The sequence below is a fragment of the Ammospiza caudacuta genome, chromosome 10 (assembly GCF_027887145.1).
Source record: "Ammospiza caudacuta isolate bAmmCau1 chromosome 10, bAmmCau1.pri, whole genome shotgun sequence".
Lineage (NCBI taxonomy): Eukaryota > Metazoa > Chordata > Aves > Passeriformes > Passerellidae > Ammospiza > Ammospiza caudacuta.
Window position 1 is genome coordinate 24,772,379 of NC_080602.1, and position 24,618 is coordinate 24,796,996.

At 43.6% G+C, this 24,618-nt stretch overlaps 1 protein-coding gene across 1 annotated transcript; it reads left to right on the top strand.

The window, feature by feature from the left end:
• Nucleotides 1–4,189: 4,189 nt before the first annotated feature.
• Nucleotides 4,190–24,618, top strand: SYNM (synemin). Its single transcript, XM_058811736.1, has 4 exons — nucleotides 4,190–4,976; nucleotides 10,036–10,160; nucleotides 15,789–15,859; nucleotides 17,341–24,618. The coding sequence occupies exons 1-4, from the start codon at nucleotides 4,191–4,193 to the stop codon at nucleotides 20,973–20,975; spliced, it is 4,617 nt and encodes a 1,538-aa protein (XP_058667719.1). The 5' UTR covers nucleotide 4,190; the 3' UTR covers nucleotides 20,976–24,618.

Genomic DNA, 24,618 nt, shown 5'->3' on the forward strand with positions numbered 1-24,618 from the left:
CTATTTCTTAAGAATAAAATAAAATAACCCAGAACAAAAAGTAGGAAAACCAAATGGCCTTTATCCCCAGCTCCAAATTAGTGATATTAATTTTCTATGTCCTCCTCATGGCTTTTCTAAAGCGACCAAAACTGGGACAGTTAAATTACTTGTGTGGTTCCTTCAAGCAGGGAAATGTTGTCCAGAGAAAAGAAGTATGAATACCATAGAGGGAGTAAGTTATTGCAACATCACCATCATTTTATCTCTGTGGAATTACCCATCTTTGGTCCTTCCCTCTTTCTTTGCATTCAAGTACAAGAGCAGAGTTTTGTATTTTAAAAAAATGTTAGATTTATTTTAATTTAATTAGCACAGGAATGAACCCAGAAGACAGGGAATGCCAACAGTTATGTAGCAGACGCTCCACATGGCAGATACCTCAGAGGTCCAACTAAATGTGCCATATAATACACCTTTTTTAAGTATCTAACCCCTATATTTGTATTATTTTTGCACAACTGCAGCCAGGTTCTCAAGTTAAGAAAACAAGGAAACACTAAAATCTGTGTGGTTTGGTTGGAGAGAGTTTGCAGCCTCAGACAAGGAGCAGAAGTTATGTAAAGGGCCGGGCACAAAGTTCTCCTGAGTAAAACGCACCATCTAGAGGTGCCCACCGCTTCTGCAAGCGCTCCTCAGCAAAACGCAGCCAGAATTGGCTAAACCCTTCACCGGGACTGAAAAATCACCTTGACAGAGGCAACAAAGTGCTTTAATCACCACCGCTGCATTCTTCGAAATGAATATTTCCTAGGGATTTCTAAATAATGGCCCTTCTGCACCAGGTCAAATAAAGCTCCTGGTTCCAAAGGCTTTCCAAAGGAGAGCCAGGTCCCTGCAGGTGCCTGGAACACCTGAAGGTCACAGCAGGAGGGACGTGCTTTGCTCGGGGGGCTGTGGCAGCCAGGGATGCACAAATGGCTTTGCCCACATGCTCCTGTATTTCCAGTTATAGCTCTGCAAAGGTTTATCCAAAAGGGGTGCAAATAGGAGAGGATGGCATAGAGGGAATTGATCTTCCTGAAAGAAAGAATGAATCCATAGACTGTGAAACTCCCAGTGAAGTCAGGATGGTGCAGGGATTGTGGGAGTGGCAAAGCATTATTCCCTTGGGCTGGAAGCAGAGGGGACCCTCAGTTTTGGCCCATGGAGAATCATTCCCTGCCCCAGCAACATTTTAGCCAGTTTTTGAGGGTCTCCAGGCTTTGTAGAGCCCCAGAAAGGGGATGCAGAGAAGTCCACCTTTTGCTGGTACTGGGGATATATCTGATATTTATTTAACAGGAAATGGCTGGTGCTTGCTTTATTTTCTCTGTTATAAAGCAGGGTGGCTGTGAAAGCCAAAAGGTGAGGATGGGAAATACTGCACTTCACACTCCCTCCCACCCACACAGGGGGAATATTCCTCCACTGATCTAATTGCAGGAACTGTTTCTGTAAACAAAAGCCTGTTTTGAGCCTCCCATATAAATAGCAATCACAACATCTTGCACCATTTTAATGAACCCTGTTTTCCTCACGTCAAATCCATCTCAGGAACGTCGGAATCAGAACATTTCCCCAGTGACAGCTCCATCCTTTAAACTCTGCAGATGAGAGAGCACATGGAACAAGCTGTGCTGAGGCAGGAATTAAGAGTTACCAGGGTGACACTTTGTAGTTTGGAGGATGCTGACAAGGAGCCTCACAAAAGCACGAGGCCTTTGCTGGAGCTGAAGCGACACAGAGACCCAATTTGCCTCAGCTGTCACTGAAGTGGCAAAGAAAATTGTAAATTCCCCCTCCCCAGGTCTTTGATTCTATTACCTGTGCATTACAGCTGAATTCCTAGGGACAGCAGGGATTTACCTTGGAAGGAGGGATGCTCCACACCTCCACCTTGGAAGTGCTGTAGGTCTTTGTTTTCCCTTCTATCAAGGTCTCCAACATGTTTCTTCCCACAGAGAAGGAGAAATAACTGTGGCAGCAAAAGCCTTTAGCAGTTTTTAATTTGCCCACCATTGGTTGGCTATGTCAGGTTTCTTTCCCTTTTTCTGCAGGTGCAAATCAATTAATGTGTCCACATATTTTCATCAATCAGGCGATTCTCGATGGTCCACTGAGTGCTGGAAGCCATCCACAAAACTTCAAGATCTGTCTCAGAAATTACTAGACCAAACTTTGCCCCTTTAAGCATTCCCTGCCCTAGCCACAAATTCCTTGCTGAATCGCAGATCCACCATACATATACAGCCAATGGAGAGGGTGTGGATGAGGGACAGCTTTCCCCAGCCTGGGAAGCTGTCCCACATCTAGAGAGATTTACTTATGGTGCTTTCTCAAAAAAACAGAGATTTTTCATAAAAGCCGAGATTCGGCATCTACTGTTTTCAATGGCAAAATAATAAAAATTTATTAATTCAGTTGCAGCAAGAAAGCAGTCAGATTGTCAGTGAGCGATGACAAGGTGCTGAGAGTTGGACGTTTGGCTGGACACCCACAGTGGGACCCCTGGGAGCTGGTTTGGTCCAGCTCTGTGTGGATGCCAGTGTCACCCGGGGTTTTTAGGACAGCAGTGACATCAGAGGGAGAAAAAGCCTCGTAAACCACAGGAAGGTAGCTCTTCCCAGAAGCACAGTGGTTTCCCTCATAAAAGAACAGCAGGTGTTAGAGTGTCACCGAGGGACTTGACTTCGACCACAAAGCCAAGAAAACTCAAGTGCCTTTAGTAAATCTCGGCTTCTCAGTGACCTCTGAGGGAGCAAATCTGCCAAGGCTAAATTGGCTGACTTTTAGACCAAAGCCAACGATTTATCTGTGTTGGTTAGGCTCAAATCCTGGAGGCTTTACTGAGATTAGAAGAAAACTTGCTCAGCAGAGAGCAAAGCAGCAGCCAGAATTTGGCCTTTCTGAGGGCAGGGAGGTGCAGTTCTGTGGGAAGGCTTTGGAAAGGTGACACAGAGCAGTGGAGTTGCAGTGCCCAGAGCACAGTGTGGTACATCTGTGCCCTGATCCCAGCCTTGTGCCAAATTCCAGTCCTTTCCATGCGAGAGCTTTGCTTGGGAGTGGTCCTAAGGGGCAACCATGGAGGTGGGAGCTGTGCTGCCTTGTGTGAAGCAGAAAATCTCTGCAGAACTCCCAGTGCTGCAGCTCTGGGTGAAATAGAAATGTGTGTGTGTCAGAGAGGGAGAGAAGAACGCCTGGGGAGATGAGAAAGGCTGAAATGACTCACTCCTTGTCTTTTTTTGTCTAATTTGGTAGATAATACAGGGTGTGATGCTTCACTGCCTCCTCGCTGAGTTCCAGGCAGTCAATGAAAGGATCCAGCTGGATCCAGCCCTTATATGGTGCAAAATGAGGCCGGGAGAAGCGGGCACAGGGACACGCAGGCTGCAGGCGCCTCGGCCCCGAGGTGAGATGTTCTTCTGCTGGGCAAAAGTTTATGGTTGTGACACGAAGCCAAAATTGGAGGTGTTCCACTTTAAAGTAGTGTTTAAAAGTGGCATTTGACACTTTATATAAACATAAGCCCAGGCACGGTGCAGTAACAGCAGCAGGTGATGGCAAAGAGGGTAAATCCAGAAATCCCTTGTGGGGAGCAGAGCACCCTGGGCTGGGAGTGCAGGATGAGCCCCAACAGGGAGGAGGAGGAGAATGCCAAGGAAAGGGGATCAGGACAGCAATGCTGGGAGCTCCCTAAGCAGGGCTGGGCTCCTGACTAAACAGGGCCTTGTTCTCCAAGCAGGATTTGGCTCCCTCAGCTTGACTTTACTTCCCAAGCCTGGCCTTGCTTCCTGAGCTCGACTTTGCTTCCTGAGCCCGACTTTGCTCCCTTAGAAGGGCTTTGCTCTCTGAACAAGGCTTCGCTCCCCGAACAGGACTTGCTCCTTAAGCCGGGCTCTGGTCCTTAAGCCGGGCTTTGCTCTTTAAACCGGGCTCAGATTCCCGCCCAGGAATGTGGCGGGAGCCGCCAGCAGCCGGCAGGGGGCGCCACGGCGCAGAGGGGCGGGGCCAGGGGCGGGGCCGAGCGTCCGGGGGCGGGGCCAGGGCTGAGGGCCGGGGCTGAGGGGCGGGGCCGGTCCCCGTGCCGCGCACACCCCGCAGCTCCCGCCGCAGCCGCGCAGCGCCCGCAGCCCCGGGGCCACCGCGCCCCGACCCCGCGGCCCGGCAAGATGTGGCGGCGCTGGGAAGCGGGATGGGACGAGAAGAGGGAGCTGCAGGAGCTCAACTCCCGCCTGCGGGTCTTCGTGACCCGCGTGCGGGAGCTGGAGGAGGAGAACCGCTTTCTGGCGCAGGAGCTGGCGGAGCTGCGGGAGCAGGAGCTGATCGGGCTCCAGGTGCCCGAGCAGGAGCTGGCGTGGCTGCGGATGCAGCTGGAGGAGCTGACCCGGGCGAAGCTGGAAGCGGAGCTGGAGCGGGACGGGCTGCGGCGGGAGCTGGAGGAGCTGCGGGCGCTGGGCGCGGAGGTGCTGGGGATGCGGCGGCGCCTGGAGCCCGAGTTGGCCGGGCAGCGGGCGCTGCTGGAGCGGCTGCGGGGCGAGTGTGTGGCCCTGGAGGAGCTGCTGCTGGAGCTGCAGGCCGAGCACGGGCACATGGCGGAGCGGCAGCGGCGGGAGGCTGTGGAGATGCGGGAGCTGCGGCTGAACCTGGCCGCCCTGCCGCCCCCCTTGGCCGGGCTGAGCCTGGAGGAGCTGGAGGAGACCTACGAGATGCTGCTCAACCAGAGCTGCCGGGAGACCCTGCTGCGCTACCAGGAGCAGATCCAGGTGCTGCAGGAGCAGGAGGCGCAGCGCAGCCGGGAGAACCTGGAGCTGCTGCGGGAGGAGAGCCGGCAGTGCCGGCAGCACCTGGAGGATCTGCACCGCCAGGGCGAGGAGCTGGTCGCGCTGCGGGAGCGGCTGGAGCAGGAGATGCTGGCCCTGCAGGACCGCCACGGCGCCGAGCTGGAGGAGTACCAGGTGGGTGGCACATGGGCCCCGCTGCCGGGACTGTCCCGCTTCCCCTGACACTCCTGTCAGTCGCGTTTTCCCTTCAGTTCTGGTCCATGGCGCGATGTGAGCCCGACTTTCCCGTCCCTCCTCCTCGCTCTGCTCCGGGAGCTGCTAAAGCCGCTCTCGCTCGGTGTGATCCGGGCTTTCCCACCCCGCTTTCCCTCCTGGCAGTGGGATCTCCCCAGGCTGGAGGAGGAGGTGGCCCAGCGGGAGCTTGGGCCCTTCTCAGTGTGGGGCAGGGAGTCCCTCAGAGCCCCTGAGGGGTTTGGGGAGAGCTGGGTGTGACTCAGAAGGGAGACAGTGACCCTGAGGACATCATCCTGGTGACAGGTGCTCCCTTCCCACCCTGCCCTCGGCAGGTGGCCAAGAGCATGGAGCAGGCACACGGCCTGGCAGGCTCCTGGCGGGGTTGGCAGGAGCGCTTGGGACACGGAGCGGTCCCTGGGAGCAAGTGAACCGCGGGACACGGCCCTGAGGCTTCAGGGTGGCCTGTGCCCATCACAGAAATAATCCGGAATTTCTTCCTGTTTTACACCCGTTCCAGTGTGCCTTGAGCCTCGGGAAAAGCTTGTGGTCCCCAGCGTAGTTAAGAAAACTTTGTGTAAAGGAGAGAAGATGCTGGAGGTGGATATTAGAGGTGTCAAACAGGGTTAGAGCGTGTGCAGCTGAGGGTTTGTTTGTGTCAGGATGGTGCTCGGTGTGATGTGTGATCCCCCGTGTGTGTGGGAGGGGATCAGCTCCTGCCGGAACAGCGGAGTATCCGCTCATCCAGCTCCCAGGGGAGAGCACATATTAGATCATGCAGCCCATCCATCCATTTCCTGAGGGCAACATTTCTTTTGTTCATTGTTAAACCCTTTATTAACACCCTGCTGGAGCTCGGTGTGTGCCCGAACCCCGTGTTTGCCCAGCTTTGTGCAGATTATGGAGATGTTGGCAGCTGGGAAGGGACTGGGACCTGTGGCTCTGTGTGTGTCTGGTTTTTGTACTGTGCTGGATTGTTTGGAAGCTGCATAGTTTGCAGATGCTGTGAACTGAGACAGATTAGGTATGTAAGAAGTAATTGGAAAGGCTCTTTACTTTTAAATAATTTTTTTCCCGTTTTTGACAGGACAATTCATTCTGACAGTCGCATATGTAAACATTCCCAAAGCTGTAGGATGACATATGTAAATCCCTCATTAATTAAATCTATCCAACAGACAAAACCTGCTGAAAATGTAAAGAAGAAATAAAGCTCTTCATTTTTTCTATTTTATATTTAAAGTTTCTTAGATTTCCAAAACATGACCTTCTTGCTGTCTGTAATTTTTATTAGGGGTTTATAATGAGAGTCATCATTGCTCAAACTGAAAATGTCTAAATATGGAGTAAACAGAGCATTTTGTATAGCTTGCTGTCCATGCCACAAGTTTTTCTACTACAGTCAGTGAGAATGGCTTTTATTTAACTTTTTCAGCTCGGGAAGGTGTTTTTAAATCAGTTATCTTTATATCTGGTTGTACTTTTAAAGACTTTTCTTTGAAAGAGCAACTGGAGAAACCCATTGTAGATGACAGCAATCTATTGCAGAAGTCAAATAATGAAAATCAATGGATGCCTTTGAATGATCCTGATGCAATGCTCCAAAATGGATTGTTGTTTTGACACCAACATCACAGACTTCTCTGGTACTTTCATGAATGTTTGGCATCTTTAGATTTTACAGGAAAAATCATTTCAAATCTTAGTAATACAACAAGAAGAAAAAAGTGTGTTGAAAATATCTGACCATTTTCACCAGAAATTAAATATTATCTAGATGTATATTCAAATATGTCATAGGGTTTATTAATTCTGAAGGATGTTGTGTTTGGGTTTAATGAGAAATGCCTTTTTGCAGTTGCCAGTCTGCTGTACATGAGAAATAAAATCTTTTGCTCACATCCAGGAAGAAAAATTATGGAATGCGTAGGAGCAGCTGTTTCAGGTTCCGTTCTTGGGATCAAAGCTTTTTTTTCTCACTCCTTTCACTTACTGGTTGAAGTATGTTCAGCATGGGTTTTAAACTGCTCTTTAAAAAGCATCAATTCCATGCTTATTTATTGTAGAGTGTCATGTAGAAATGATATGTATGTACAGATTAAAGTCAAGTTATTATTGTTCATTGCAGCTGCAATGGCAATTAGATTTATTCATATTTTCCATATATCATCCAGTTGCCTTATATGTTCATCTTTGCCTCCTGAACTGCCCTTATCCTCACTGAAGCTTTCAGCAGTGTTAAATAGAAAAAAGTATTTGGAGTTATAATGCAGCTGAACCAGACAGGCAGTAAATCATACACTGGAAAATTTTCACTGGTTCTGAGTGCTAAAGGGATGAACTCAGTAGGTCTCTTCCTTCTATAATTTTAGCTGTGTGCCATGAGAATACTGATGCAAAAACTCCTGGTGGTTTGAAAACTCTGAATTATTTGGATGTAAAACCATCCATGGCCCATCCTGCTGCTCTGAAACGAGGCAGATATTTTTAACTGATAAGAGTGGGTTTAAGATCAGTTCCTGTGTCAGGGCTGTGAGCTCAGGAGAAGGAGAAAACATCTTGTCAAATGCACATTTAATGTTGATATGTCATGTGCCTTTCTCTGTGTAGCAGTTTCAAGCCAGGCAAGTGCAGGGTGAGTTCCTCCCCTGCTGAGCCATGAATGAGCCATGGGATCAGTAAATAGTTCCAGATGGAAAGGGCTGGGGCCTGGAATCCTCTATTCCCTCAGTAGGTACAGCTTGGACAACCCAAGTAAATTCTTTCCCCCCTGCTGCCCTTCTAAAATTTCCCAGTGCTGCCTGGAAAGGAGCACATGAAGGGTGAGAAAACAGTTTCTATTCCTTTACTTAGTCCTAGCAGGACGTCACAGGCATTTGGGGGCTGTGATTGATGTGGCTGGGAAGCAGATCTTTCCAAGAGAGTCCTGTGTGAAGAAAACACCAGATCTGCCAAGCAGAGGTTACCTTTTGCAAAATGGGTTTGTTGGCTCGCAGTCTGCCGGACTTTGATGGATCGGTTCCTGTGCTTTTTGGTGTGCTTGGAGACAGGACCTGAGGCCAGTTGTCTTCTGCTTTATGTTTGAGCATCAGGGATGGAGGGCTGGGTGTCTGGCTGTCTGCCACCCAATCTATAGAGTGTCTGCTCCCACTGGAATTAATTCCTTTGGAACTGCTGCACAGCTGGCTGGGCTGTGTGGCCCCTTATGGTAATCATGAACTCCAGCTCTTGGATCCCCAGTGCTCTCCAGCCCCATGAGCAGAATCCAGGTGGATTTTCAAACCCAGACTGGAGAACTTGGGGGTGAGGGACTGAAGCTCCTGTGTTGTTGGATGGGTTTGAACGGCCCCTGTCTTTCAGAGCTCCCCACAGTCTGTAGTCCAGTGTAGAAATTTCCTGTATGGATTCTTCTGGGACTGCATTTTAAAGCTCTGCACATGTATAGGTTATTCTGTGTTTAATTGTGGAGGCAAGAAACATCTGAATTGTTTAACTTTTGTACAAGCTCTTAGGGATTGGTTTTCTTCTGCACCTTCTGCTGACTCCTGGTTCTGTTGCACCCTGGCCATTCTTGCTGGGTAGCCTTTTCCTTTTAAAAAACAGCACTTCTACTTTTCTTCCCTTCTCACCTCGGGGTTTTCCTTTGTGTCTGTGCTGTTCTTGAGAGGATTGTTCCCTCAGAGGTGCTGAAGGTCTGCCTGGCCATGGGATGGTGCCTCCCCTGGGTCTGCAGGAGGATTTTGGGGGGTTTTGGTGCTCTTTCAGATGCACAGATGTGATTTGTCTTCTGCCATAAAAAGGGAGTTTTAAGTACACTGAAGACTGTAGACAAGGATTGTCATGTCAGGGGAAACATCAGTGTAATCATTTAGCAAGAGCTGCAAAGGCAAATGAAGAAATTCATGTGTTATATAGAGAACTGTACCCACGTGTATAGGCAAATATAGGCAGCTTCCTTCATAGAGCTTTCTTTTTAGTTTTACTTAAAAAACCCAAAGCTATTAATGTTTGACATGCCAGCACTTTATATTCTTAGTTCTTACTTCTGCCTAGCACATCATGCTGGCATTAACAGCAGAGTCCCCTGCTGTATCTTCATTTTTATGCTGTTGCTCATACTGTGATACTGGAGCACTTGCTGCCTATAAGTGATATATTTTGAATTTTTTAAAACTAAACCATCAGTGCCTTGATTTTCCAGTTTGATTGCAAAGCAGTTTTCAGGATGAAATCTAAAATACACTGTTGTGAATTCCTGTTTAGTGTTGTACATGAGGTTTTGCTCTGTAAATGACATTTCAGAGTTCCGGCATAGTGCTGCGTGATGTGAACAAAACAGAATTGGGCCTTTGTTGATATTTAATTTGTCTTCCCAGCCCCCAGAACAAATTGCAATCTATAGCATGTTAGTTAGCAAGGTTAGAGATTTGAGGCTGAATGGGCCTCAAAGCAGCTGTCCAAATACTGCAGAAAACTTGAAGGAATCACTGGAGGTTCATCTCTTACCTTGTGGGCACTGTGAGTATCTTCAGATGCTCAAATTCCAAAACTGGTTTGAAACCAGACATCTGTGGAGCTGAAAATACTGATAAGGTTCTCATGGCAAAGCAATTGCTGAAATTTCTGATCTCAAGTGTGATTTAAGTGTGTCTTAAAATGACCAAATGAGTCACATATAAGTCTTATGAATAAGTGTATTTTCCTTGCTATGTGTGCTTAATAACTTTTGCACAAGGAATCTGAATGGGTTTAACTGAAATAATTTAACCAGCTTAGTAAGGAATAAAATGAACTTGGCATAAAAGTTGCTTCAGGAACAAAGTATTCCAGCTTGTATATGGGGAGGTCATGGAGCTGATTTCGTTTGGTTTTTGAAGTGATAGAGCACTGATGTACTTTTGTAAAAGTTTTTTTTTTTAAATTAAAATTTTTATGTTTTAAGGCATTGAAGTTTACATATTTTATGTTCTTTCAAAACTAAAAATAATTTGTTTCTTTTCAGAGAATAATTGATGCCCTGGAAGAAGAGAAGCAGTTCCTGACCATGTCCATCACAGATTACCTGAGGGACTACCAAGAACTCCTGCAGGTGAAAGCAGGCCTCATCCTTGAAATTGAAACCTACAGGTAAGATTTGTGGTCACACTCTATTCTCTAGACAGAGTATAATTTAAATCCCTTTTTATAGATATGGGAGCCCCATTCATCCCCTTTCCAGCATTTAAAATACAAACAGTGACTTTGGGAGTCTCAAGGCTCTACAGCCATTATAATTCATAGGAATCCTATTAAATTGGTACAAATATCATGGTATGTAAGAAACCTTCTTAGTCCTGGTAGAATGGATATCAGATTGGTGGGGATTTTGGGGGCAATATTTGGTTTCAAGCTGAGAAGACAATATTCCTAAATTGCAATCAGTAAAACTTGAGGTTATGTAGTTGCCATCAACTTACATGGCACATGTCATTGTTTAAATATGTTAATTAGTGACCACCTGCAGCACTGATGTAAGCAGTGAGTTCCCCATCCTTGTTGCAGTTGTAGGATAGTGGGAAGATAACAGAAAAGTCTGTTTGATTAAGTCCTGGCTTTCTCCATCCTTGATTTGTTATAAAAACATGTTTAGATCAAGTGGGAGATAAGAGCAAACAACATTCCTGCTAATGAATCTTCAGGACTGTGCCTCTCTCTAGCCACTAAATAGTTATGGGGTTGAAAATCCAAGAATCATGATGTACATGGCACAAAACTGATTTGGAATGAAAAAAAGTCCTAAATAAACCAAAACTGATGAACTGGAGGAAGACCCTTCCTTCTTGTAAAGATGATGTGTTATTTCTACAAATAGCACAATATTTTCAACAAATTTCATTGAGATACTGATCTTCAAATATAGAGGGATGTGCAATTATTACTGAGGAAAGGGATAATTTGTGAAAATTTATTGTCAGGCTACTTCTGTATTTTTTTAAGGAGACTGCCTCTGTCATTACACTGGATGCATTATTAATATTCAACCTGTGTAAATAGATGGGGTATTTCCAGTCAAATATAATACATGCTTCTGTGTCCTAAAGCATTAATGCTGTGTCCTGAGTGTGAACCAGTAAGTCTGGATAAAGAGAGCACCAGCTGAGTTATGGGTGAGGTGTGTGGACTGTCAATCCACTGATGCATTTGAAATTTAATTTCAGTTGCATAACTGAAAATATGGGAAACTTGAAATAACTTCTGAGTAGCTTGATAAGGAGTAGTGAGCAGGGAATGTCTCCATGAAAGAGCACCAACAGTCTGTTCAAGAAGCCTTGTCTGCAAGGAGGCACAGACCAGGGCTGGTTTCTGGAGGAGATAAAATCACAGACAGTGGGGGACAAGTAATCTGCAGTCACTTGATAAGCAGCAGTGTGTTGCTTGATGTTTGGGGACCCCTGTGATCCTTTGAAAGCCAGCAGTGTCTGGAGCATTACTGTGGAAGTGGTAGCCAGCTGTGATCCTTATCTGTGTGTGTTAATTCTGTTAACTTTGCTAAAAAACATGATTCTTCTGATTTTAATCCCAGCTCTGTTGTTGACTTTCACTGCTGTCGTTAAACTTTCTCCCTTGGTTTATTCATCTGCAAAACAGAATTATCAGAGTTGTTTGGATGATTAGTATTCATCCAGAACTAGGAATGATAATGCCCAGATATTCAGTTGTTTGAAAACCTTGTAAGCCCATGAAATTCTGGAATTTCTCCAGAGTTGTATCACTGATTATCTGAGTATTATTGGCTTGTCTAAGGATTCCCTGCCCTGGTTATAGAAAGGACAACAATTCAGCATCACCTGCAGTGTGTTTGTTGTCCAGTTAAGAAGCTCCTTAATCAATAGGGTTTCTTCATCTGATGGATGTGAGTGCAGCTTGGGTCACTGATGGCCTTGGCAAGGCAGATGTCAATGGAAAAATGAGCATCTGCCCACTGAACTTGGGATAAGAATAAGAGAATGGGCCTTGCTACAGATAAAAAAAACTTCCAAATGCCAGCAAACAAATTTCTTTTAAAATATCAGAAGCTGAAAAGCTATTGTTTTGTGGTTTTACATTTATGCAGTTTTACCTATTCCTCCTCTTCTTTTTCCCCCTTTATTCAAGAAAATAGATCATTCCTTCTTGTGTGTCTCTGTCAGCCCTGCTGTGGGAGGACACCCAGTCAGTAAGGTCAAGTAGGAGAATTCTGGACAGCTCACTCATGTGCTTTTTCAAATCCTGTTCCTCTCCCACGTCTTTTTACCCGTGGAAAGAAGGGCATGTGAGCACAGCTTCAGTTGGTTTTCACAGAGGATGCTGCCATATACCCTGGCTTTTGCAGACTGGAAACAAAAGCCACCAATTCACACTCAGTCCAACATCCTGAACTTTCCATGGGCCCACCAAGGCCCTGGCATTTCCTTTCCTCCTGGCCCTATAGGTTGTGGGTGTGGTAGCTGGTCTTGGAGCCTTTTTGCCTCCCACCCTGTGTTTTCTCTTTGTTTCACAACTCCTCCAGTTCTGTTACAAGGTCAGTTCTTTCCATTAGTCACCATTGCTCCTGGAGTGGGAAGAAGGATCACTGCTGCAAGGAACACCCTTCCTTAAGGTCCAAGTGTATTTCCTCTCTGACTCTGCTCACCCTTCCTGCTCTGGGAGCCGAGATTCACTTAGGAAGAGAAATATGTGGCTTTGTGGAGTTACACCTCATGGGAATATTCATTCTTAAGCACTTTTCTCACTGTTGAAGTAAATATTTATCAAGTGTCTCACAGTTTTGTTCTGTGTCCTTGGAACCCTTCAAAACCACAGCTACTTAACTATGCTTAGGTTTTATTTCCAGAGAGAAGTGGTGAATTAGTCATCCTGTAAAAATCTTGATTTTAAAAGGAGATAGAAAACCTGCCTAGAATCTGAATTTTTCTCAGACCTTTCTCCTTAGCTAGCAGAAACTTCTCTTCATATAGCAGAGGCTGCCTAGAGCCTGTACCAATAGGTTCAGGAGCTTTTCTGTCCTCTCTAGAATATGTTGTTGAAGGGTAAAATATTTCAGTTTGAAATTCCAGTGTCATACAAATGTTCTGTTCAGGTTACCACCCTGCATTCTGAAGCACCAAAGGCTACACAGCTTTATTCCCATGGTCATTGTTAGGATCTCTGAACACGCTTGCCAGGTGAACTTTGGCTTGTGTTCCTCCATCAACACTTCTGACCCTTTCCATGCCTTCCTCTCACAGAATTATCACCAGCATTAAGCTCCTCTGAGCCACTCACCACAGCTTTTTCAGTCAGTCTCATTTCTTCCTCTTCATAACTTGTACCATCCAATAGGTTCCACTCCTGTATGGGTTTCATTTTGAGAACATACTGAGTTTGCAACACCTGGGGAATTTAACATGCAGTTACCTGCTGTTGTTCACACTCCTTGTCCTCCTATCCTGGGAGGATGGAAAAAGGATGTGGAATGGCCTTGATCCCCTTCCTGGAGAGGTGGGGATGTTTTCTAACTCTTTAGCAGATACCCAGGACAGAGAGGATGAGTTTTTATGCCTTGCTGGCCAACTGCCTCATCTGAGATTTTGGGTGTCTGTAGCTGAAATTAAGTCATTACTGTCCTGAATGCCCATAATAAAATTTGCACTGCATCCTTTTGTTCTCTCTCCCGACCCCAACCACTTTATCTCCTCCTCCTGCTCTCATGGACTGGTTGTTTCTGTTGTCATCCAGCACAGGCTGACGAGCATGTCCCTGCTAACTTTAGATAAATGCCATTAATAATGAGATGAGCTAACGGTGCAGTTGGATTATTTTCTGGTAACACTTAAATTAAGTGTCAACAAAATAGGAGTATATGTCATTTGGGACCTGATTTCCAGGAAGTAGCTGACATGGTTAATTTTTTTTAGAAGAGTGCTGCTTGGGGCAATGTTTTTTTTTTTATTATTACTATGACTACTTAAAAGTTCATACAGTTGACATTAATTCTTTGGGCAGTTTAAGTTTAAAAGCAGGCCTTACCACCAAGAGATTATTATTAGGAAAGGATGCAGAGGAATAGAGAAGCAAAATGACTTGCATAAACTCAAGCTATGGTCAAACTGAGCAGCACAAGCTGCGTTTGCTGGCTCAGTACAGTACACTGCTCTTTCTCATGCCAGTTTAGTAAGCCAAGCTCAGTTTAACATTTTCTTGGTTTCTGATAAGCATGAGGTCATACATATTATGAAGTGCCCAGTAAAATACTGATTCTCTGTCCAGTTTTACAGAAGTTTGAGGAAGCTTTGCCTTTCACTTTCAGTAGTAGCACTTCAGATCCAACTTTTCTGTGGGCTGCTGCCCTTTGCCATATACAGTTACCTCCTGGAACTTATTTTTAGTGACCTCATAGGTTGCTGCAGCAACTGAACAACTGTTGTTTTAACAGCAGCCAGAAATCCTTAGTCAAACTCCCCACATTCCTGCTTTCCTTCGTCATGGTTAACACTTTCCCTGCCAGCTCCTGGATGTGTTTCTGCAGCGTCACCGCCAGCTTCTCTGGCAGGTCTGTCAGAGAAATTTGTTTGGCACTCGCTGGCTCCATCAGATCAGATGTTTGGTCTTGGGAGCATTACATGTGTTGAAGGGATCTAATTCCCATGAAGCTTCTCTCAGCTTGGAGAAAGATAAATTACTTTTACTATGGATGTTTTCAACTCAAAAAATAAAAGGAAAGATGCCCATCTGAGCCTGTTTTAGGTGGTTCTAACCCAGTTTTCTTCTGGATCTAGACAAATGCATCAAGGCTAAGAAAACCTTGCTAATGATATTTTGCTGGTGCCAAAGTGATCGGTCATGGGAACTGTGAAATATACAAGTGATGTTAAAACACCTGCTTTGTTAGTTTTGACCTAAACGTCCAGCAGAGGTGTTTGTACCCCAGTCCTGAGTGGCATTCAGCTCCTGCCCTGGGGACGCAGAACCCTTGGCTATCACAGTCCTCCAGCCTTACTCCTGCCAGCTTTGATGTTGCAGCTGTGTCTTATCAGTGCAGAACATCTGGCATTCCCAAGCCCAGAAATGCTGTAGCTGGCTGGTAGGAGCAGCATAAACCCACCACGTTCCTGTGCTGCCTGCAGCCTTGCCTTGCACAGGGCATGACCTGATGTAGCATTTCCAGGCTGCTGCCCTGGCGCTTCCTGGAAGTGTGGGAGCTGTTGGAGTGTCACTGCCAAAAGGGACAGGGACACACAGAGGGGGCATTAAAGGAGACCAAGCAGTTTCTGACAGAGAGTATTTCCCCACTCCTTTTTTGTGAAATGTGTGATGTGCTGATTTCCAGTGGAATAGGAACTAGGAATAGTTAATTTAACACTGTAAATTGTTTCCTCCAGCACTGTGTTTGATAGCAGCAGTTATCCTTTCCTTCATTTTTCATTTCACAATGATACAACTTGCAAATCCTCCTGTAACAGTTCCCTCATATCACACTTCAACACCACCTTTACTACTCTTTTACGAACAGGAAGGTTGCTGTCATTTTTTTTTTCATTTTGACTTTTTTTTTTTGTAAAACATCTTGCCCAGAGAAACTGTGGCTGCCTCATCCCTGGAAGTGTTCCAGGCCAGGTTGGATGGGACTTGTTGTCACATTCCACTATTCCAGGTTGCTCCTACAGGATAACTGTTTCAATTCCTAAGACTTATAAATGTAAAATATTATGCTTATTGTTCCCAATATTTTAATGAAATGCCCTTTGTGTTTTGCAGAGCTTTGTTAGAAGGGGAGTGCAAGCCATGGATTATATGGAGAGAAGAGTATGCAGGGAAATTGCCTCAAGGTAAAATATGAATATTTTAAAACTAATTTTGAATTAAATACAACTGGAAATCATTATGTTATACTCTTCCTGATGTATATTTTTATGGGTGTATTGCAAAGTGAATATTGAATTTGTTTTGAGTGTTAATATTTTAAATCAACATATTGCTCTTCTATGTGAGATACCTTATAAAATCATGGCTTGAGTGGAGGACATAGGGAGTGATGTTTTGTAGCTCTAAAGAACTTTTGGATGTCCATAGGTCTTAAAAGAGTTCTGAAGTATAAAGCAAGAGGTGTTTAACAGAACATGTAGTTAAAAATAAGGAGTTCATCATCCTGAGGCATTGTGAGTGTTAAAAAGTTCATGTGGGTTTAAAGAGATATCTTAGCAGAGTAATGAAAGACAAATCAAAGACTTACTAAACATAAAGATACCATTTCTATCTTAGGAGCTGCAAATCTCTGGAGGCTGTGAGAGTATACAAGGGAAGTATCACTATTTACTTGCCCTGTTCTTATACTCTTCCCTGTGTATCTACTTTTGGTCCCTGCAAAAAGGGTTTTAGATAAGATAGACCTTCACTGTGACTGCTGTGGACATTGCAATTAATAACAGAGTTAATCTGGATAATACTCAGGAGTTTAACAATGTGGGGTCATTACTGTAGTCCCAGAAGACATTTGAAGGCTCTGTGAGCAAGAGGCTCAGGCTGAAATGCTCACAGAGATCTGCCTGTGCTGTTAAATTATGAACATTGTGTCTTCATCTGGACAGCAGAGTTTGGATCTGGACTAGCCAGTACTTCTGCAGACAGTGCTCAGCATATTCACAGAACAGGGAAGGAATTACAGAAATAATACAGGAGACACTACCAAAAGTCAGAGAAGATGTGGTAGCTTTTTAGGAGTGAGAGATGTGTGTGGTGCAGTACTGGTTGGTCTTACCTGTCAGATATTCTGGAACATTGTATTAATTTCTACAGACAGATCCTAAAAGGTTCTTTGTTTCTCTCCCTTGTTGTTCTTTACTGTGAGGCTATGAAGGGTTGTATTTGTGTTGGCAGTTTCTAGTAGGTGGTGGGAGTGTGCCCTTAAATGTCAATAGGAACTAAGAAACTTCAGTAATGAAGTAAAAAACCCAGCCTGTGATACCAGCATACATTATTTAATAAGAAGTTGTAAATGAACGTCAGTATACATATAAAAAGTATAATTCCTCAATAAATGCCACAATACCCAGTAGTGCACAACAGGTAAAATTAGCAAGATCTTGCAACTTGAGAAAAAGCTTTGCTTTCAGCTTTAATGTAATTTATGCAGAGACTTAATTAACAAGCAAAACCTACAGGAATGCCTGTACAAAGCTCCACTGAAAATGAAGACATCATTTCTTTCATAAAATATAGTGCATGTTTTCATAGTTCATGCCCTCTATTTGATGATATTTTAAATACAAACCATTATTTTAATGCTTGGTCACCTTTGCTCTCTTTGCAGATCTTATAAACACTTTGTATACAAACTACACTGATATTTATTCTACTTATCAAGAAAGTAATAGAAGTAAAACTTCACCAGCTCCCAGGATCACTGACACGAGGCACAGAATGCCAGTGACAAATATGAGCAGCTCTGCACATTACTCAGCCCACTCCACACTGTCTGGATCACACACAACAACGGGGGGAAGAACTTTTGGAAGGGACCTGCTTGGTTCAACATATCGCCCTTCTACGACTGTCACAAAGGATGAAAGAATTGTAACAGACCACAAAGAGCTAAGAACATTTACTCCAGACTACAGTAGCTGGAGAAGCACTGAAATGCAGCACAAGAGGATTCCAGAAAGGAAGAAAACAGAAGTTACAACTTCATCCACAGTATCTTTTTCAAAAGAATCAACACATGCTGAAAGATCAGACAAGGACCACAAGCCTGATGCTGAAAGAAGTAAACCAGGCTTCACTAGATTTCCAGCTTATGAGCTTATTACCAATGCAAAACCATCTAAATATGAAGAAACTATAATTGAAACTCGGACCACACTAAAAGACAAAAGAGGAGGCAGCAAACCAACCGATGAGAAGGCATCTCTGCTGAAAGAAAAAGATAAGCTGGATAAACAAACAAAGGATGAGAAAAAGAAAACTGATGAGAAATCCTTTATAGAAGAAACTGTTGATTTTGGGAGGAAGACTGAGCAGAAAAAATATATCCATGAGGAAATTAGCCAGAAGGTAATAGACAGTGATATTTCTGCTGCAAGAACTTTGAAAAGGGAAGCAACCAAAAAAGATGCAACTGTGACCTCAGAATCAAGAAGCAAAGATGTCATTGAGATACCAATCACCATTGAAAGGCCTGTTCCTGACAAAGAGCCTCAGAGAAATAAAGAAATAAGGGTACAAGGTGTTAAAACTTCAATAGGAAGAGAAACAGATGAACATGCAACTCAGTCTGCTGAAATTCGCCAAGTGAGGATTTCAGAAGCAGAGTCCAGTGTGGAAGATCAAGAGCAAATTAGGGATGGGAGCCATAAAATGGGAGCTCTGCCAACTGAAAGCATAGCAGAGAATATTGTTGCTGACATTCTTAAAAGTTTCACACACTCTTCTAGTTCACAGATGTCAACAGACACCAAAGTGACTTATTTTGATAAGAAAGAACAAGAAGATGAAGGGAAAATAAAGACTGAGTTCACAGTGCAGTCTCAAGTTCAAGAAGACATAGCCATTTCTGATGAAGGTGACTTAGGACATCTATCAAACCAGGATGTTAGAAAAGTGATTCGAGAGGGTGTTGAGGGAACTCCATCCAAAGAGGAGATAGAAGATATTGTCCATCATGGCCTGAAAGGAAGCGAGAGCGGAAGGAACGTGTCTGTGAATGTGGAGATTGTAGAGGAGCCACTGGATTACACCATTGATGAAAGGAGTGATTTTTCAACGCCTTTCCAAGTAGAAGAAGTGGAAGATTCATTCCCTGAGAGGGAGAGGCGTTATGGTGAGGAGGAACAAAATGTCACCTTCACGTATGAAGATGTCAAAAAGAAGAAACCGCGCCATGAGAGCTTCACTCATGTGGAAGAAGTAACTGAGGAAGATGACTCACCTATTGAACAGAAATATTTTGTATCTGTTCCTGATGAGCATCCTATTATTAATGAAAAAGATGATGACTCAGTCTATGGGCAAATTCATATTGAAGAAGAATCAACTATTAAATATTCTTGGCAAGATGAATTTTTGCAAGGCACACAAAGTAAGAGAGAGGAAGGTGCGAGGTCTCCAGAAGATACCTACAAAGTGGTGGGGGAGGAAGCAAGTGCCCATATTTTAAAAGAGCATCCTCCTGAGGGTGAAAGATCCCATGTTGAATCCATTGTCATTGAAAAAGAAATTAAAATTCCCCATGAATTTCAGACTTCAATAAAAGGGCTTTTATCCAAGGAAACAAAAGATCCTAAACATCAGTTGAAGGAAGCTTTGGAGCAGTTGGAGGGCAGTCTCCCAGAAAGTGTGAAAGAGGAGCTCTCTGCATTAACAAAAGACAGCAAAGTGGATGCTAGTAACTTGGCATTTGATATCAAAAAAGTTGATCAGAAGGAGGAGGGGGGCTCAGTGACCATTGTTGCTGAAGTCAATCTGTCCCAGACCCTTAATGCTGATGAATTTGATGTAGATCGGCTTGGTGAAGTAATCACAAGCGAGAAGGAGAAGGCAACATTACACTCCCTGAAGAAAGAGAGCTCAGATAGGAGCAGTGTGGAAGTTTCTTCCCAGAGTGACAAATACACTCCTTTTGCTGACCAGGAGATCTACAGCTCCTCCACGACGAGGCGCAGTGGTGGCACTGGCTATCACACCACTGAAAGGGTCGTTTATGACGGTTCAGTTTCGGAAACCGCAGATTATGGAGAGGCCTCTCACTCATCACACTCAGCTGATGAGAGCAAGTCCCAGAGGCGTGTCAAGGTTGGCCCAGCAGAAGTCCAGGGCTTTGAGCAGGTCCTGTATGAAGGGCCGGGTTCTGAAACGCTGGAGCTCAGTGCCTCAGAAGATCTCGTTCAGAGAGAGGGGCTGTCAGAATTCAGCCAGTCTGTGAAGCACTTCAAACTGGGCCCCAATGAAATCCAAACCACAGAACAAGTCATTTTTACAGGCCCTATTACTACAGTTGTAGAAGAGATGGATTCTGGAAATCTTTCTCAGAAGGTCTCCACAGACTTCAGCAGGACCACAAGACGTGTCACGGTAGGATCAAGACAAATGACTGAAGGAGTGTCTTTTGAGGGGTCGGGTTTGGACTCTGTGGCACTCAATAGCTCAGATGGCTTTTCCCAGGCTGAAGGGGCTGTGGATGTCAGCAGATCAATGAGGCACTTCAGGCTGGGCCCAAAAGAGGTTCACACTGAGCACGTTATCTTTGAAGGGCCCATCTCTGGTAAAGTGGAGGTCAGCAGCACAAGGGACTTCTCACAGGCAGAAAGTTCAGTCAGACAAGTCCAGATGGGTCCCCAGGGCTTTATGACAGCTGAAGAGATCATCTACCAGGGGCCTGCCTCTGAGCACACAGAAATCACTGAACTGGAAGACCAGACCCTTTCAGGAGGCTCAAGAGCCTTCAGGCGCGTTAAAGTAAGTCCTGCAGGAACTCATGCTGAGGAAATCATCTTCTCAGGACCCATTGCTGGAGTGGTGGAAGATCTTTCACAAATAGCAGAGTCATCTGAGAGCAGCAGCTCTGTGAAGCATGTTAAAGTAGGCTCCAGGGAAACAGCTTACACTTTCCAAATGGATGTTTCCAATATGGGTGGAACATCTGCAGAACAGCAAGGGGCAAGGCTGGTGTCCATCAACCAAGAGCCTTCTGCTGGTCAGCCACAGGTCATTGTTGAAAGCAACCAGCTTGCAGGAAATGAAAGCACAAGAAGTGGCTATGTTCTCTCCAGCTTTTCCCAAGATCAGGGGGAAAAGGTGGTGGAACAGTCATATTTTGATCAAACTGTGCAGTTGCAAAGAACGGTCGGACAAAGGTCGGATACTTCTGAAGAGAAGAAAGTCGCTTTTGTCTACTTGGACCATGAGGAGGAAGATGATGAGGAGAATGATAATGATGGACAGTGGTTCTGAAAGGACTCTCTGATGAAGCCTACATAGCAGTTTGTTTATACCTATTTTATATTATCCTTTTTTTTTAAGAGAAAAAAAGGGATGGGCAAACACTCAAACTATTTAGATTATTAATGCTGGACTGAGAAGTGTTGAATTTAAGCCTCTATTCAGCACATTTTATTTTATTTTATTGCAAATTTTATTTTTGGGAGAGATCATACTCTTAATATTTTTCCTCAGAGTTCTGTGTCTAGTATTTTCAGATTTTTCCACCCATAGTAACAGGAATTTGCTACTGGGGAACTCAAAGGATTCTGTTTTTCTGTTTGTTTTATAGCACACCAACTATTAAATGTGTGCTTGCATAGGACTTTTCAAATTAATTTTTTCTTAATACTGTATTGTACTTGGTTACTACAATATTACTATGCAATTTGATTTGAATCTCAAGCTACTGACCACAAATTTAACAGAATATGAGACTGAGTGGTAGTAGCTGATTTTCAGTTCCATTTCTGTGTAGTTATATGCAATACCTAATATATACATTATAAGAGACAGTTATTACAGCTATAAAATTAAATATGATCCTGTAGGATCAAACTAAGCATAGCAAGACTTGACAAAAGTGACATTATTTTTATAGCTTGAATGCAGTGCAAAAAGAAAGAGGTAACACTGAGGTAAGAATTTCTCACAGTATTCCAGGTGAGAAATAGTGAATTTTATGGTTAGACAATAGTATATTTAATAATATATCTCTAAAATGAAAACAAATTTAAAAACTAGACTGGATGGTGTTCCCACTGAGGTAAGGAGAACTCCTTACAGAATCAGTGGCTGTGTACATTAGTAACCTCAACTTCCTTTGCAGTTCATGGGTTACCTGATACTAGGTATTGCTAAAGGCAAGTGTGAAGAGTCAAACATGACTACATAGTGCCTAATTTCCTAACACAGTGAAATTAGCTGATATGTGTCCTGTTAGAAGGAAACTTTTACAAATGACATTGATGACACTTATGATCATTGTGTGTCAGCTCATTCCCAGATAATCCTTTGTTTACAAACAAGATGTCCTTTTCAATCACTCCCCCTGCAAACCCAACCTGAGATTTGAATTTGTTTTTCTTCCTTTTTTTTTTCCTCTGAATGTAACATGTGCCTTAGGCCAAAGTTGCCTTCTACTTAAATCGTTTGCAAATAAGCTAATTTCACTTGAATTGCACATTGGTTGAATGAAGGACATAATTTCACTTTATAATTCAGTGACTTTATAAGTTCAGCTTGGAAGCCAGCACAGCACCACTGGCTGGCCTGACCTGGGCAGTGCTGGCAGTAACAAAAATAGCAGCCAAAATATTGTCACTGAGGTAAGGAATACCATACTGGACACGTATGGAAGTAACAAACAGAGGTGAGAAGCTGCTGTTTCTGCACACACACACTCACAAACACAAGCACACACTCACTCACTGTGCCCACCTCTGCAGAGCAGACACACACCTGGCTGGGGAGGCTGAGCAGTGCCAGCCCAGCCAGCGCTGACTCCCAGATTTTCTTCCTGTGGTTATGTAAGCCCAGTTTTGTGTGTGCTGATCCATCCTAGAATCCAGTTAGACTATCTTAGTCTGGCATGACTAGTCACTTTTCAGATTCCTTACTATTAACAGAAGTAGATTTCTCAAAGCTGACTGCTGCTTTATACTATGAATGTAAATGCAAAGCTGAGAAGCTCCGTGCTGACTGACATATCCTGCTCTTTCAGATATAGGACAGTTTAATCCATGTGTGCCTTAGTTTTACTAAGTTTGAAACTGTACAAAGCTATTAATGTTCCAAAGATTAACTCATGAGGTTTGTCTGCACTGCAAAATTTTCTGAATGTTTTCCTCATTTTGTCTGGAATCATTTGTCGAAATTGAAAGTTCCACCAACAGCTGGAAAATGAATAGGAAACTGAGTTGTGTAGAAGCACTCAAGGCATGTAATCTAAGCTTATTTATACTGTTCACTGTGTAATAGATAATATTTTTTTCAAAACTATTCCTATAGGCTCAGAAAAGAGCCTGTGCTTCTATTTATAAATAGGATGTTAATTATTATAATACTTCTAATCTCATCCTATATTTTTGTTTCCTTAGTTGACTGTATGACTTTAAAGGTGGCAACATCTCTGTGTTTAATAATCATGTACAAGCCAGAATTTTCCAGCTAGGTGCCATACTGCCAGTAATCAGATTCTGTACTTCAAGTATCAAATAACTGCATGAAGGAAGAAGTCAGGTCTGTAGTAAGCAACAGAGGTAAAAATAATGAAGTAAGTTTTCTTGGAATTTTATTCAAGACTTACCATTCTCTGTAAAGCAGATACAAGAATATCTGCAGAAAATATCTGCAGAAAATTTAGCAACCAACAAGAAGCTACTTACAATGCCAAGCCCATTTATGAATACATTGTGGAATCTTTGACAGATTCAGGTGCTCCTTAGGAACAGTGATGCCAAAACTGTTCTGTTTATCTTTACCTGCTGAGAGGATTATAAGGTAAGGTCAGGGAATAAACCAGTGAGGAGCAAGTGACTCATAAAATATAGGTTCCCTTAGCATTGAAGGATTTTAAAAAATTAAAAATCAGTGTTGCTTCCACTGAGGCAGCAACAGCTCTTCAGAAATTCCTTTGCACATCACTGTCAGATGCAGTAGGTTATGCCAAGATACATTTCTGTTTTGATAGTCTGGAGGAAAAATTTGTTCAGTGAACTTTATTTAAGAGCAGGATTTTACTCAATTATTGGGAAGCTAGGTTATTGCAGAGTACTGGAAATATGCATTAGCATGACTTTAAAAAGATTTTAACATTTCAGGCACAGTTCCTTTGCATTAAGAAAGCCTGTGAAAACAAAGTTGCCTCACACATAAAAATTCAAGTTTTAAAAAGGTTTTAATATAAGCAACCCATTTTCCACTTAATTCTTACTAACCTGAGACATTTAGACATAATGGTAACTTTTGGATAATTCTGCCTTCAGACAGCAGAGTGTATTTAGGTGGACAGACATATCCAGCACCCCTTGTGGCTGCATGTGCAGAACTGGGGCTGTAGGTCCATGAATTACTAATGAGAGCAAACATAACCTACTCCCTGGTGTACTAACTCACTCACGAATTATATCCTGTGGCTGAGCAGATTGGTGACACACCCTCAGTCAGCATGCACTTCTGAAGCTTACTCATATTATGCTTTTTATTAAATAGAAATAAAAACATTACAGCTGAGTTTGGATTAAACAAAATGCTTTTAAAATGTAATTAGCATTTTAGGGAGGGTAAAAACTCTGTATTTCTATGCTGATATAGACCAGAAGTGGGGCACTGTTTTTTCAAATGTGTAAACCACTGGTCTAGGAAGCAAATAGAGCATAGAAGATCAAGAAGGATGTGTGAGATAGCGAGAGCTCTGTGCTGCTGGTGTTTGTGAACAGCACGTGTTTCAAAAGACGGTCAGAATGTTGAACCTGGGTTTGTTGATGTCAGCTGTGTGAAACTTTGCAGGCAGCTTGTGTTCTGGTCATTTGCAATGAAACTGCGTTTTTTGTGGTGGTATAAGCTTTGTGATTTTACACTTTTTCACTCTTGAGTATTAAACAATGAAAATCAA